Consider the following 16,772-nt stretch of genomic DNA (forward strand, 5'->3'; position numbering starts at 1 on the left):
GTAGTTTGGACAAGCTGGGATGCAAAGGCACACACCAATTCCCACACATACTCACAAACATTGAGGTTGCCTTTGCTCTTTTGTTTTCCATTAGTTACAATTAAAGGTTTGTAAAGATGTGATGGTTAATTTGTTCAGAAAGGGTTTAAGTGCACTGTCACCTTTGATAAATTAGGGTGCATTCCATTAGTGTAGCCTAGTACATTATGTGCATACATACTGAGGCCAACCAGTTTTTCATTAATAACGGCACAAAACAATGTCCTCTGTAACGTTTTACATATGCAAAGTTGTCTTTGACTTTTATTACAATCTATGTTAATTATAATCTAACAATGGCTGGGATTAAAGTGTATTATAGTTTTATTGTCAGGGACTGTCATGACTTTAGCTTTTACCTTTAAATTACCCTTGAATATGATAGTGAGATGGATCTTTGGTCGCTTCAAAGAAATATATAAAACAAAGAAAGAAAGAGAAGAAAAAAAACAACATCTGCCTTCTGTTCCAGACCAATCTGTAAAAATATAAAGGTTTGTTAAGGTGGGCTGCAAGAAACAGTGGAGGAGAGAAGGAAGGTGAGACATACATTCCCTGTGTGCTTTATGTGCAGAGAGAAAAGAGAAAAAAGATGGAAACAGCAAAAAAGAGTTAAATAAAGCAGCAGAGATAAATGTGGAGCGCAGACAGAGGCACCACTCCGACTGCGGTGGCCCTGGATTGTGTAGGAAGTGTTTACCTGGCGCAGGTTGCGGGTGACGCGCACATCATGCCAGGCGTTGTCGTTGAACTTGCCGTTGACAGGCTCCACCAGGGCCTCGAAGGCCCCCGAGCCCAGGTTGATGACCAGCCAAACGGCGCCGCTCTTCAACGAAAGGTTGACGTAGTCGGCCGACTTGCCGGTGTGGAGCATGAGGCCGTTGCGCTGCAGCGTGCGGAAGGAAAGCGTGATCTCGTCGGTGCTGCTCTGGATGGGCGTCAGCGACAGGTCGTAGCAGAAGAACTCGTTGCCCTTGAAGGTGGCCACTGACTCCTCCTTACCTGTGGAAGTGAACAAAAGAGGAGATATTACTATGAATGCATGACTACACCATATCATCAGTCTGGTAATGCTTGTTTAACAGTAGTAGAATATCAGAACACTAGTGAATATATTTAATATAATAATATATTTAAAATAAACTATTTTAAAAAGCATTTTAAAGCTGTTTTCTTTCTTTCTAAGTCTAAAATTCCATCTCTAAGCAGATAAAGTCATGAAACACTGGTATTCTTTGCAAGTATCTATAACAAGCACTGGCATAACATATTTGTAGTATGTATTATTTAAAAGTGAGGTGCCTCTTATACACCGGTGAGTCCCATTCACCAGTAAGATACAGATAGGGGTTTGATCTGGATATTATTATAGGTATGTAAAAGGCTGTCCACAATAAGAATGATAGCTATAACAATAACTATAACTTTAACTTTAAACATAATGATGTGTGCATCCACACTATGAACTATAACATCCTGTAAACAGCGATGTCAAGCATGCGCTGCACACTCCAGCTGTGTCTGCAGCTAATGAAAATAGAGCTGTTAATGTTGTGTGTTGTGCGCAAAAATTATCGTGTGTTGATCAGAAGTACTTCAGACACTAGTTGCTGTGATGTTTCAGTATTTACAGACCAAACTGATGTTGACGCATGATGTGCCAAAGCACGACTCAGGTGCAGTACTCTATTTACGTACAGTGACAGCTCTGATGAAGAGTTTTCTGGACTCTAGCAAGCACACAGACACACACTGTATTAAATATGTAAAGTTACTGTGTTCTTCTAAAAGGTTTAATTGAAACTCAGCCTAACCGGAACACAGTCAGAGTTATTATATTGGTCCAGTTCAGTTAAGCAAGTCATTACCAGATCATTAAACTGACACACAGTTTCAGGTGTAATATTTGTGTTTTAATTGTGTTTCTAATCAAAGTAAATTGAAAAGTTTTAGAGATAAACATATGTGTTTATAAATTAATAACTACTGGTGCATTCAAATAGACCAGTCTTTAATAGAAAGTGTTTTTTCCCAGCATGTGAGCCTCCAAAATAGACTGTGTCTTATACACCGGTTTTTACGGTAGATGTGGTTACTGACTGCACTGTCAAAATATTGATTATTGTTGCAACTTTAATGAACTCAAGAATTGTTCTCATCATGAAAGCTTCACAGAGCAAAAACAACATTTGTTTTAGTTAATGGATAAATTAACAACACATTAAACCAACATATACAATTCCTTCAGTGTGGTGATGCATCTACAGTGGAGTCATTTTTTGGAGTAATTCAGCAGTAGCAGTGTGTCATGTGTGAAATAAAATTACTTCCATCAGAGCAAAGCAAACAGCTGGGTTAGAATTAGATAGGAGGGGATTTTAGAGTAAGGAGGAGAAAGAGAAGCAGCAGAAACAATAACACAGAGAAAAAACTAATGCCAAGACCAAGCAAAGTGGAGCCAGGAGGAGCCGCTCAAAAAAGCCAAACTTAAAAGGAAAGGCAAGGTGTTTGACAACTTTGTTACTGTCTGTCAGTGTGTAGCACATGGCCTCCTTCCACTGCAGTGAGCTTCGTTCACACACTGCAAGTCAAAACAGCCGGTTTGTAAAATGGACACATGTCAAACAGCAGCCTAACAGCAGTAGAGGAGGACACAGTGTGCATCTGTCAGGAACTGAACAAACACCAGCAGCTGTCAGAACACAAAGTGCAGCTGCAACAACACTCACAACACTGACACCTCAATCATATGAGTCAAAGACTGGACACTTGTGTCAGTGGGCCTGGGAAAAATTAGCATTGTCCATTTCATTTCTATCATTGCTTCTGTTATATGTGTATTCTTTGGACAAACATCTCTGCTTAGCGCTGATACAAATCCACAGGTTTCCCAACATGAGCTGTGATATAAAGTGACACTTCACTTCCTGTGTTCGTTTGCCCCTGCCCACCTCTGTCTCCTTTGGGAGACCAGATTGAAGAATCAGCCTGAGGTAATGAGGTTTAGGGTGGAAACAGGGGGGCCAAACTCAGACCTCCATGAGGTCCCCGAATGGGTGGATCATCAAATCTAGTTTATCCTGAAGTTCCATTACAACAAAATCACTGCAAGACCTTGGTGCATTTCCCCAGGGGGAGAAGCTGGGGCTAGCCAGAGGGGGTGGTCCATCGGCAGATTGAAAGCTAAATCTCATGAGCGAGCCAGTTCACCGCAGGAGCAATCTTAGGTGAGAGGAGAGGAGTGGTGATGAATAATATTGTGTCCATTTGATAGATAGATAGATGTGCACCTTTCTGCAAGTTTATGATCATTGACTGTTAATTATCACCAGCTTACTTAGGAAAAGTTGATCACTAATTCTTTAACACTGAGTTAAGGAATGAGTGCTTTGCAGATTTCATGTGAAAAAAGAAAAATGATTCAAGAAGAGAGGGCGAGCGGGTGCTGTTTTAAGTGACAAACTAACTGCTGCAGCTCTGAAACATTAAAGGGGATGATGGAGCTCACTTTGAGACAAACACAGCCACATAATATGGGTGCATGCACTCACATAAAAGAAAACATTTTATGTGGTGGCAAAAACGAGGAAGTGAGGGACAAATGGCATTCAGACATAGAGACAGCTACTTAAAAGAGCGTTTTGGCTGAAATAGAAATTTAGAGCAATCTCAACTGAAGTGTGAATTGTCATCGGAGAAAAAAGAGGCATCAAAGGAGAGAGAGAAAGAGATGGAGGGGAAAAATGACAGAGAAAAAATAGCAAATCCCCCAAGAGCAACCTCCTGGCGGTGCCTGCGTTGCTGATGTAGGAAGAACAAAAGCGTAGCAAATGGACCACAGCAACCATTTTCAATTATGTATTAAGTTGGACCCCCTCCCAAAGTATGGGCTGTTAACGGTAACAAACTGCTTGTTATTGCTTCCATGAGCTCAGCGAGACTGAGCCGTATGCAATGGAGAGACACGAGCTGCAAACAAAAAACTTTCTTTTGTTTATGTCTGTTTAATGAACAGAAGGCTGAGAAGAGGAGATAAAGCTAGAGAGGATCAGGGAGTGACAGGATAGGATGGGGAGGGGTGGGGTTTGGGGGGGGGGGGGTGCTTTTCACGGTTGCACTTGTTAATTTGGTCACAATGCCAATAATGTCCCTCAATGGATTATTTCAAAATGAACACAATTGTATGGTTTTTGTTCTTGACTTTAGAGGCAGAGGTAGCAAAAATTACAGAACAGAGCAGCCAGTAATGCATCGCTGTGTTATCCAGAAATTGACACTGATACATCCCATAGTGCTAGTTAAGTAATTTTCTGTATATCCTGTATGCTCCAGGAAGTCGGTGATCCTCCTCCACAAGGCAGAGCACTGGAAAAGCCTCCCTCGCCTCCCTCTCCTCCTAGCCCCCCCCCCCGGACAGCGAGGAAGATCACTTCAGCCTCTGCTTTCAACATACACAAAAACTAATACAAAGAATGACTCTTCTCTCCCTTCTGTGAGACCACTTCACTTCCCATGAATACGTGCTTGTCGCCATACATCTGTTTCTCCTCTTACACATCTACTGTACATCTCTATCTCGTCCTCGCGCTCCCATGGCAGCACTCTGTGATTACATGCGTGCACACACACTAGGAGTAGACGCTTTTCACACAGATCAAATCTCTCTCTATAAAGCCCAAGAGCCGACGCCGTAGCCAGAGGTAAGACAAGACACACTAGCACGCAGCAGAGACTAGAGTGCTGTCAAGGTCTCAATTAACCTCACAGAAGGCCCTGACTACATTACTGAAATGACTCATTTGAAATTTAGCCACCCGTAATAGCGTCTTTATTATTAATTAAATGTTGAGTTCCTCTGGTGTTTGATTTCAATACGTTTGGTGGACAGACCTTTCGTACTTGGTATTTTTAGGGGGTCAAAAACGATACTCCCTGCGTCTCTGCAGAGCAATACAACCAACTGATGTTTCATGAATAAGCGAATGTATTGAGGGAACCCAGCGATTATCATCTGCCCATGTATATCTGCTGTCTTTGGTAGCTTTTGCATCTCCCACACGTCGGATTCGGAAGTTCACTGGATCCAAAGAGCTGATATGAATAGTGTTATTGCAGCTGTTTCTGGCTTCACTCCAGATCCAACTTAGTTTAGACCACATCCTAAAAAAAATCACTTTTCCAGTCTCCCTCCTGCTTTTATACACAAAATGCTTTCAGTAAGGTCAACCTCCACTGCCACCTCTGTCAATATCATGTAGCTGGCAATAGCTAAGGACTTTGGTGCAGTTGGTGAGCCAAGCAGCTTGCCCTTGGTGACCCCTGGCCTTTATTGTTCTTACAGGGGCTCTTCCTGTCTTTGAGATGCACAGTGAAAGAGTGATGGGGGAGGAGGGAGGGGAGGAAGAGGATGGAATTCCAGATGATGCAAAATCAATGCCATTGACTTGGACCATTGTGCTGTCCAACTCTCTCTCTCTCTCTCTCTCTCTCTCTCTCTCACACACCACACACACACACACACACACACACACACACACACACACACAGTACTCATACAAAGCTTTAATTGAGCACAGAGCCACAAGCGAATAAGCATCAGGTTGTGAAAGTAAGTATTTTGTTTATCTGTCTAGCAAGCAAGTAATAGTAATGTCATGAATTATGATCTGTGGATATTTATAACAGGTGTCCTCACTCAGGAAAAACACACAATCATAAATGGATATAAAATGTCATGAGAACACAAGTGCAATCTGTGTTTGTCAATGCTGCCCCAAAAGTGCCATTTTAGGGTGGTCTTTGGTGGATATTACAGCAATAAAAGCACAGTACAGCATGTGTTATTAAATTGGATTCCACTCAGACTAAGAGAGAGAGAGAGAGAAAGAGAGAGAGAGAGAGAGAGAGAGAGAGAGAGAGAGAGAGAGAGAGAGAGAGAGAGAGAGAGAGAGAGAGAGAGAGAGAGAGAGAGAGAGAGAGAGAGAGAGAGAGAGAGAGAGAGAGAGAGGGAGAGAGAGAGACAGAGAGACAGAGAGACAGAGAGACAGAGGGAGGGAGAGAGAGCAGGTTTAATAAGATGAGCTGCATGAATGGCTCCATCCAAACTTGTGTGGTGCATTAGTCAACGCATAATGAACCCTAACATACTGCTTTTTGGCCGATTGGATTACATATCAGGAGTAATTAGGTAGTTTTAGGCGAATTAGAAAAAGGAGAATGGAATAAGACAAGTGTGTGTATGTATGTGCATGTGGAAGCATCCAAACTCTAGATGACCACATGCTGGCAAATCCACTCGTCACATCACATTACCTCACTGTTCTTACACACCCACGTGTACCAACACACCCACATGTGCATATACAGTCACCCTCTATTAGCTTCCGACGAGTGCCATCCACCCTGCAGAGAGAGTATCCGACAGCTTTGGTGAAACGATTCAACAACAAGATGAGAGAAAGCAGTAGGAGATGTACAAAGCATATGAGAGCTTTGATGCTGCTTCATGAATCAAATAGGCCCTGCTGGGTCCACAGACAGTGGCTAGTGTCCTATGCTAGCTCTGAGACACAGGCAAAGGTTTGTGAAGCGCTGGGAAAAATCTTTGTTTATTGAACGTTTTGCCAAGACATTGCACACGAAATAACTAAAACAAAAGAGAGAGTGAAAGAACAAAAGCAAGATAGATTTACAGTACAAATGTTATATCCTTGAGTTTGCATTGAGCCTAACACAGATCCTTGATTTAGCTAATCTTGAGTCAAACTCAACTGGATCTGGTCTTCAAATCAACTTGAAGTCGACCCAGACTTTTGTGCTGTGAATGGAGCCTCTCATGCAGCTCAAAAACAGCACTGCGTTGAACAAAAATGATCATAGAAAAAAGTCTGCGAAACGTTTTACAACTCTGGGAGGTTGTCAAGACGGCAAAGTTTGTATGACCCCTCTCAAAGATCACATTACAAGGTTTGCTCTACATGTATATGACTGGATCATGCTTTCTCTCCTAACTGAACGACCCTTCTTATTTTTTTTCCGGAACCTGGTATAACAGGACTTCTTGTTGTCATGTTTGTGACCAGAACAATAATAATGCTATTGGCCTGCTATGCTTTTGCTATTGTGAGTTTTTCATGAAATATTGTATCATAATAAATCACAAAATCATCCACCTTCCCCCCATTATCTTGCACTGAGCTAGCCTACGACGCCATCTAGTTAGCTGAGTTGGTAATTTGTGGATACATTTATAGATCTGTAGCCCATTGACATAAGGCTGAAATGGGGGAACATTGTTCCCATCGTCAATTCTCTCCACTCTCCTTTCTCTGCACAGCGGGTGATTACTGTATGTATTGATCCATGGACTGATTGCAATCCTGTAATGAAGGGGGTATAATTTGCTGTCTGCCCAGCTCATTTGCTGAAGGCCAAAGTTCTTTGTTGCAGTGACCATTCTTCCTCCGCTTAAGAGGTGTTTGTTGAGCCATAGCGAATGTCCTATCATGCCATTTACAATGTTCTTTTGTTCTGTGGGATGCCACGAAAAAAGCACGAGTGTATTGAATGAGCTGTCCCCAGTGAGGTAATGCAGGAGCCATTTAAGTTGTCTCCATTGCCTTTTGAGACTTACTTACTTGAGCCTTACAGACACACAATATTGATACCGAAATCCAGTGTGCCAGGTTTTAGGATGATAGAGAGCCTCTAATTTCCTGGAGGTGATACAGGTGGATAAAGCACAACAAGATTGAGAGACAGCCTTTTTCCTATATGAGGTGGATTGTAGTGTGGTATGAACTGCTGTAGGGAAGGTACAGAGAATATATATCCAAATCTAGCTCAAGATTAAGATTAATTAGCAAAACTAATTAAAAGTCAAATAAGGTAAATTACATCTATAGTAACAGTCAGATGGAATAAATACATTTTTGTGGCTTTTATGCCTGTTGCATTTGTGCCGTTTCATCTTTGACATTGTATACTAGACTTTACCTGTACAATGTGTATGTATCTACCATTCTAATCAGCCACTTGACTTTATTAGTAATGTATGTCTACATGGTGTCTATAGACTTGTGCTGGTGGAGGACATTCATTTAAGAGCCCTTGGCATAAAGACACTTGATTAGATTCTTTTTGCTTCTCCACTTTTAAATGTAGCTGCAGGTCACATTTTAAGGGTGTGCGGTTCGTTTTAATTTAATCCTTTATGCGCTTGCTTTGATTGACAGTATTTGAAGGTCGCTGGCGGAGCGTGCAGGTGGCAAAGAAGGAAAGAGTAAATCTTTCCATAGAGCTGGTAAGAACAGAATCAAGCGTGTTCTGAATATAAAATGTCTTCCTCATTTCTAGACTGTTACTGTAAGTTTGGTCACATAACCCTGACATGAAACTGAAAACAATGTGTGCCTCAAGTTGGACTGTGTCAGCATTGTGAGGTGAGGACCTTTTTGACCCCCTCCCTCACTGTCATCTCCAGGAGTTTACGCACATGCTTTTTAACGAGACACTTTTGCCTGTTTCCTACGAACTGGATCATTTCCGATACTAATGGATAAGGTTTGATGGGGATAAAACCGTTGCCTTTAATTGTCTGTTGCCTTGGAAACAATCCATGTTGTAACTGCAATATCAAACACCATGGCAGCAGCCTCGTGACTCCACTCCACCTCTTTCTCTCTTTCCGTCATACACACTCTTTCTGCTTTTTCCCCCCATTTGTTTTTCCTCAGTTATGCATTTCTTTCATAGTATCTCATCTAATGTTCATAATACCTGCTCCAGTTCACATATGCTTTAAGAAAACTCTCATTTAGCCTGTACCCAGAAATCAAAACACATGTATCCTGTATTAGTGATTAAAACATGTTGCTTAAAAGCTTTGAAAACTTAGTTTCTTTTAGATATACGTATGTAAACCTCAACAAGCTTAGGGAACATGTAAATGGTTATATGACTTTCTGACAGGCACAGACAGTAAGACTAGATACCAGCTACTCATCTACCATAATTCTTTACTACAGATGAGCACCACAGGGTTGTTGCCTTTGTCCCTCACTCTACATTCTGCTCACACATCACTGTGTTGCCAAATATCATAATAACAGCACTGTGAAATTCTCAGATGACACCACAGTGATTGGACTAGCAAATGACAAAAACGAGGATGCCTACAAGGAAGGAGATGAGGGACCTATCCATATGGTTTGAAGACAACAACCTGTCCCTAAATGTAACAAAGGACATAATTGTTGCTTTGGCTGAACAATTTGCAACAACAATGTCCCTGTTGAAATTGAAAGGGACCCTCTTGACTCCGTCTCCAGGTCTCTAAATACCAGTTGTGTCTTTAAGACGGCACAACAGAGACTCTACTTTCTGTGGTGACATAAAAAATATAAACTATCCACAAAAACTCTGCTTTTTGGAGTGCATCCTTACTGGAAGCATACTGGTGTGGTATGACTGAATAAGACCTCAAACAATTGAAAGAGGACAGTAAAAAACAGCTTCAAAAATCTGAGGAAACTCACTGCCACAGATTCAGGTCATTTCCACCTCCTGCTACACCACCAGCCACCCAGCACAGGGTCTGCTCTCATTCCTTCCCTAAGGAAGGAGCATCAGAGATCGCACCAGCTGCCTCAAAGACAGCTTTTACCCCCAGTCGCTTATATTACTGAACAGTAAGCCTTACATAACTCAGTGATTTATTATTTGTGGGATATCTTACTTATTGTTTTTCTTTTTTCTTTATTTCTTATTTATGTATAGTTTTAAGGGCTGAGAGAGTCAGACGGTGCATTTCATTACATTTTAATGTATAATTGTACTTTTTAAATGTATGTCATGGCTCAATAATAAGGACTGCCTGATTGCCTGGGGCAAGTAAATCTAGCAAATCACTTACCCGATCAGACAAGTGGTAAATAAATGATAAAATAAAAAAAGATCATTGTTGTATTATGTTCTTGTTCTCCGGCACACACCATAGCCCCCTCCCCCTTGGAGAATATTGGCATGTGCAGTTGGCCAATCAAAAATTGAGCAAGCTGTCAGATGTGTCACTTGAGAGAAAATGGTGGTGAATAAGGACAAAATTAATGAGCTGAAGCACAAGTGAGCATTTCAATTATCTTGTTAACAGGAGTTTAGTTGGATGGTGTTAAGAGGATGTGGGCTAAACTCTAAGTATGTATTGTGCAGTTTACCACAAGTTTGAGGGCAAGGCAGATAAAACAGGGTCATTTTTCAAAGGCATGTCAAGTTTCCAAAAAGTGTCAATGGAGTGGCATAACAAGAGCCAAAAACATCTCACTTGTATGGCAACTAAGAGGGCTGCTGACAACCCCTCCTGCTTCTGATGGTGGTTGAGCTGGTCCTCGCTCTCCCTTTATCAACAGCTGTATATGAGAACTGAAGGGCCAGCAGTTGCCAATGTCAATGCTGAGGTGTTGTACATGAGGGTATAAGATGACTGTCAGTAAGGCAGAGAGCACATTAGGTGTAATTAAGATTTCTATGTGTATGGTTGTGTTAGGTCATAGATACAAAGCCTCTGCTATAGATTGTACTTCATGATTTTTTTATGCAATAGTCCTTGCTCTGTTGCATTTACTTTTACAAGGATTTAATGACAATTCACCTTTGTCTTTGTTGCTTTTTGATGGCTTTTACATACAAAAAATGTGTATAAAGGCAAGTGAAAGTTGGCTTTGGGCAAGTAGATTTCTAACCTTAACGTTGACCTCTGATTATAATCTTAACTTTTCTTTGTGGGTGTCTAGCAGGTTACTTATTACAGTGGAGAGCTATTCAGTACCTGAGCTCAACTGAGACACAAAGGAAATGTCAAGTATACTGACACTAACAATAGGCTCAGGTGCTCCTGAATGGTGGGCTCTTTAGCCAACAGGGCTCTGACTGCAAGGCACATAAAGGACATAATAAGCCATATTAATTTGAGCAAGAACATGCCCTTCGTTTTAGCAATGGGAGCCTCCTCCACTGTCAAGTTGTACTTATCCACACATCTTGTACATTGGATCACATTACAGAGAGATACAAGATTTATTTCTGAGATACCTTCTCTCTTCGGTGCTGGAATGAAGATGTTGGCAAACACCTCCTATCCACATTTTTTTTTTTTTTTATAAACATTTTTAGAATGAGACAAGTCCAATTTAAAAACCAAAACTGATATTATGTGTGGAATAACTGAAACTCCTATGATGGTAGCTGTTTGCCAATCCCAACTCAAGCTTATTTACCATAAAAAAAAATCAGACTTATACCCAAGATAACTGTAGATGCACACTTATTTTTTCACATAGATGGCCATTCTCCGCTAGAGTGATCAGACTGATGGTCATATCTTACCGCAGCACCATGAAAGAAGCTGTGTGGAATACTGAAGTATAGATTGTTTTCTTCCTATGGCTCCAGTGAACATTAGTTAGGTTTGGTTCATTAACTTTATATTGAACTGTGGTGAAAATGTCTTGCAAAAGACAAAAACAATTTGCATATTCTGCATATTTGCACAAATGTGCATATGGTCTGCACGTATTTAAGTTACTCTTTTAAAAAACAGACTACAGTTAAATTAAAATGTTCATTGACAGCCTGAAGAAAAACATGCTTCAAATTTAATGAAATGCACAGTCTTAACAAAGTTATCACGAATTACTGCCAATACAGCAAAGAAAAATGAAAGACAATGTGTTTATTTGGACGTGTGCCTGATGGTGTTTTATGGTGGTTCGTTTAATTGTATGAGAATCCTTGGCAAATTGCCTGAAGAATTATCCATTGTAAACTGCTTTGCTTAATATGTTAATGTCATCGCCGACAGTGGTGTGTTATTGTATTGTAGCAGTTTTGTGTAGTAGTGTGACTCTGTGTGTGTGTGTGTGTGTGTGTGTGTGTGTGTGTGCCCATTATTATATTAAAGCTGATGAGTACTGCAGCATTGAGCTGGTCTCTTCTTTTATAAACATAATCCTAGGGAAATAAGGACACCCTGATATCTTCAGGCGGATGCCGAATAATTGATGTTATACATGGCAAGACAAGACACTTATTATCACTCTATTTCCCTCCAATGATACGATGCCTTTCACATTCTGACACCGCCAAGATTGGAGTTCAGTTCTCCATAAAGGTAACTCCACCAACAAACACTGTCAGCTGTATAGGAAACCGATGAGTCTTTACATCATTGTTGCTGCATTAGCAACTTCTGCTGATTGGTCAGAGGGCCTGCTTAGTTGGGGGTGAAACTCAGGAGAACATGCTAATCCCTGGCAGGTGAAAAGACAGCATGTGTCATGAAAGTAGTGCATACCCTCCCAACAGTAGCGTTGTTGCAGTAACAGAGACTACAAAACATAGAAAAGCGTAGAAGAACAATGATATCCATGAAAAAGTTAAAAGGGTATGACTCACTTTAGGGTTAAAAAATAATAATACATTACACACGCAAGCTCACACTCCAAAAAAGCAGAAGAGCAAATGCCAATTTTGAGAGAGAAGCAATAAGTAATCCTACATGTTGAACTGCTAACAAGGCATTCATTCAGCTGGGGAAGAGTTTTAATGAGCCAAACTTGTTGCTGGAGGCGTTTGACCTCTTGAACTTGTTATTGAAAAACTGTGTAACTGCCCACAGAGGAGCTGGAAAACATGGCTGTTTGCAGACAAGGGGAGACGTTGGTATGAAGTGAGGAAAGGAGAATTTGGTATTGTGTATCTGACAACTTTTAAACTATTAAACAAATAAGGGCGACATGTCAAAACTGCATTGTAACAAATTCCACAGGGATCTGGCAAGTCTTTTCAACAACTTGTACTCCTCTGGTACTCTAGTGGAATCCTAATGAAGCCCATACTTTAAAAACATAAAATAAATAAAAATAAATTAATACATAAATACTGCTGAAATGAGTCTGAGTGTGTGGGTGGAAACTAAATGTACAATGCATGCAGATAGCCAAGCAAGACTCTTGGGAAGTCCTTATTAAGCTTTTACACCTGATCAATATTTACACTGACATTTGAAGGTGAATGTAAAATTATCAGAGGGTTCACAGACTGGACAACAAAGAGAACACAGGAGCTTAAATGGGATTTAATCCGCTGATGTATTAGGCACCCTTTAGCTAAATGCTAACCTTTACCTCTGGAGGCTTGTCAATGATGAATGAATCAGTCCATGTGGTGTGCAGTGAGATAGAAGCAGTGAACTGGTGAGATAACTGTATTATATTATTATTATATTACATTAGCTCATAGAAGAATACAGTATATATATATATATATATATATATATACTGTATTCTTCTATGAGTTAATGTTTGTTGTTGTAATCATTTTGCTTCTGGCTGGTAAAACGAGTGAAAATAATGTTTTGGTTTTTTTTACATTATATGTTGGGGTTTAAATCAAATATCCATAAAAGGTCATGCAAAATTAAGAGTAAATACAAAAGATATATTGTTACATGTCCTCGAAGTTCCAATTTGAATTATCAGTTTGTAAAATCAGCACCTTTTTCAAAGACAAAAATGACAAAATATCAGGATGAGTTGTTTCTAACGTGTGAGCTGTTGACTATGAGACTGCCGGTTCAATTCCTAAAACAAAGTTTCAGCAGAGAAAGTGAAAGAGGCTTTTGTCTCCTTAACTATACATCATTGTCATGCCCTTGTGCATTCAATCATAGGAACTTAGAGGGAGCTGTTTAGGATCACTGACACAGACTTGATTATACAAGGCCACTCCCAGCCAGAAAAAAAGCTTTGCTGCATCATGATAAGCACGTTCACACATTTATACATAGTGTTTTGCACATTTACAGAGCCAGACATATGACTTGCTGCACAAAAATATACAGAAATGTTTTTCCCCCCTACTTTACAGATGAACTAGACATTTGTGCATTGTATTTATTGCTAGAACAATGCATATTGAAACATCCTGCATCTTTGAATACAAAGACCACAGCTTGTAGTTAAAGGAAGGTAGTATGTAGTAGTAATTAGTCAAAAGCAAATGAATGTGATGTGTAGTTTTGACATCGCCAGTTCTTTTGGGCAGGGAGTCAATCTATTCCTATCTTATTGATTCAACATGAGAGTGTTTGAGGTCACATGGCAGTCAGAGCAGTTGTTAGGAGTCACATGAAAGGTATGAGTTGTGAAGCAGTCAGGGTACAGACGTGTTGACAGCATGGTTAATAATAAATGAGTGGTGCCAATGTCAACCTGTTCTGTTCAGATATGGTTGTTCTCTGGGGTGAAGTATAGCAGGAAACAACAACTGGTAAACAACAAAATCTTTGTTTTTGACACAACTCCAAAACCAAAAAGCTCCTAAAACTCTCAAACTTGTTACTAGAAATTGCTTAAACCAAATTCTGCTGTAACACATTGGTTGTTCTCTCTGCTGCATAGTTCCATAAATCCAGGCTTAACATGAATAAAACTTCAACATTTTAAAAGATTACCGTTAACGACTTGGTAAAAGGGACAGTTTGCAATGCATCGTTTACTCGCCCATTCACAAAGACAGAATGCACATCTGTTGGTTTGACAGCGGTTGGGGCTGAATTATTGTGTGTGTGTGTGTGTGTGTGTGTGTGTGTGTGAGTGTGTGTGTGTGTGTGTGTGTGTGTTGGTGAGACCTGTATTGCAGTTTAATCTCTTTACCTCCATTCATCCTACAAAATGTTATATTTATACATACAAATCATAAATCACACAAACCAAAAAAAAGTCTCATGTACAGAATATTTTTAGGACACTGGGCTGCATCCTTCTCCAGTTTAAAGTCAGTGTCTTTTAACCTGCACATGCCTAACTTGACCAGGAAACCCACACTCATAATGTCAAATTAAAGTAGGATTGTGTAACTCTGACGTGGAGTCTTTCAATTATCATTATTATTATTACAGACTTTGTTTGGGCTCTAAATAGTGTGTTTGTTTGTATGCAGATATTCTGAATCTGCAATCGCACGGCTCTATCAGCTCAGCCTGCAGCAAGACACAATATTGTTAGTTAGATAACAGTAATCAACCCAGAGCTTTACCAAACCCACCAGGATTTCTCCAGATTTTCCAGATTAACACACTGCTGCTCGTGTTCCAGCTGCTTGGTTACTCATCAAAATGTGCAATACATTCAGGGTATGGTTGGGCAGTATATCTACATTATACAGACTATGTTATCTTATTGTGGATATTGTAATATTATGATATAGCATAAGGTTTTAATGGCTGCATTACTATAAAGTTGCCATCTTCTCACTGTTTTAGCAGTGCTTTTTTGTCTTTACCCACTTTGTCATTATATCTACATTACTGATGATTATTTACTAAAGATATTATTGTATAAATATTTTGTGAAAGCACCAATGGTCATCCCTACAATTTTGGTGAAATATTGATAGAGGTAAAAAATATATTGCCATCTATGATTTTGTCCATATCACCCAGCTGTAATTCAGGGCCTTTGCTAATATGCTTATTTTCTGGATTAGTTCTGAATTCAATGAATAGATTGATCATTCATTCAAATCCATTCAGTGTGTAGCAGGGCATACCACTATCATCTACGTATAGGTGAAGCCCTGTAGGCTGTGTATCCACACTATGACTGTAAATCCATGTTTGTATCTCTCCGTCAGTAGGTTAATGGATTCAAATGGAATATTTAACTAGAAGTCATGTTTTCATTTGTACTGCTGCTAAAGATTAATATTCCACACTCATGTAGTCTCGGTGATATATAGGCTGATGGCAACCAAATGCAAGAACACACACACACACACACACACACACACACATACATAGAAGCCAGCCAACTCCCACCTGCACTCATGCACACATAAACATACACAACATGCACAGCTTTTCTTAATCAACGAATGAGTTGTGTTGTTAGTTGACGCTACAGTGGCTATTGACAGTGAACTAGCAGTACGGGTGATGGCCTGTTTGTCTAATAACCAAGGCTGCATTTCAATTTCACATCTCACTGAACAGCCTGCTTAGCCACACAAGACTGATATGACACCAGGCTTAGCAAGAGGCTCTGTTTGTGTGCGCTGCTGCTGAGGATGATAATGGCAAGAAGTCACACATTAACCTCATGGTCTGCATTGATGTCTTGAGCTGTTTGAGCTAAACTTGAGGCAGGTTAAACAGAGGGAAGTTGTGTCGGGTGGGTGATGAATACACACACTTGTGTGCACATAAAGAAATAAGTGAAGAAAAAAAAAAACTACAGCAACATCTACCCCCTGCTTAGTCCCACGAGAGTCTCATTATATTAGTGGAGCTTGAAAGTGACTTTCCGTTTTTACTCCCCCCTTTAGGCCTAGCCTGTGTGAAACACGCAGACAGCACTCTATGTCTGGTCTAATTACAGATTCTAATAAACCAACTCTGCTGCTGCTGCTGCCTCTCCATTTCTTCCTGTCCGTCTTTTGTGCCTTGGTGAGTTTGTCTTTCAGTCTCACACAGTCATTTTTGCAATCATACTGGCCGTCAACACTCTCCTTTCCTCGCTTTAGCTGAAAACAAGTCTGTGAAAAAATGTTGTAGATGTGGCAGTTTAGGAGAAACTGAACCTACAATACGAGCAAATACCCATCAGGTGTTTGCATAGCATGCAACATTCACATAGCGCTGTTCTCTCCAGAAATATTTGGCCCGGGTCTCCATGTTT

The 16,772-nt window shown here is 40.2% G+C and overlaps 1 protein-coding gene across 15 annotated transcripts in view; it reads right to left on the bottom strand.

The window, feature by feature from the left end:
• Positions 1 to 16,772, bottom strand: part of nrxn2b (neurexin 2b) — a 592,634-nt gene that overhangs the window by 388,533 nt on the left and 187,329 nt on the right. For 11 of the 15 annotated variants that reach the window (XM_053343297.1, XM_053343296.1, XM_053343295.1 and 8 more), the window contains one exon: positions 740 to 1,041. In XM_053343297.1, the coding sequence (XP_053199272.1) occupies positions 740 to 1,041 (302 nt within the window). The remainder of the gene's footprint in view (positions 1 to 739; positions 1,042 to 16,772) is intronic. The other 4 variants (XM_053343294.1, XM_053343293.1, XM_053343283.1 and 1 more) reach the window with 2 other exon arrangements.

This window comes from Scomber japonicus, chromosome 22 (assembly GCF_027409825.1).
Source record: "Scomber japonicus isolate fScoJap1 chromosome 22, fScoJap1.pri, whole genome shotgun sequence".
NCBI lineage: Eukaryota > Metazoa > Chordata > Actinopteri > Scombriformes > Scombridae > Scomber > Scomber japonicus.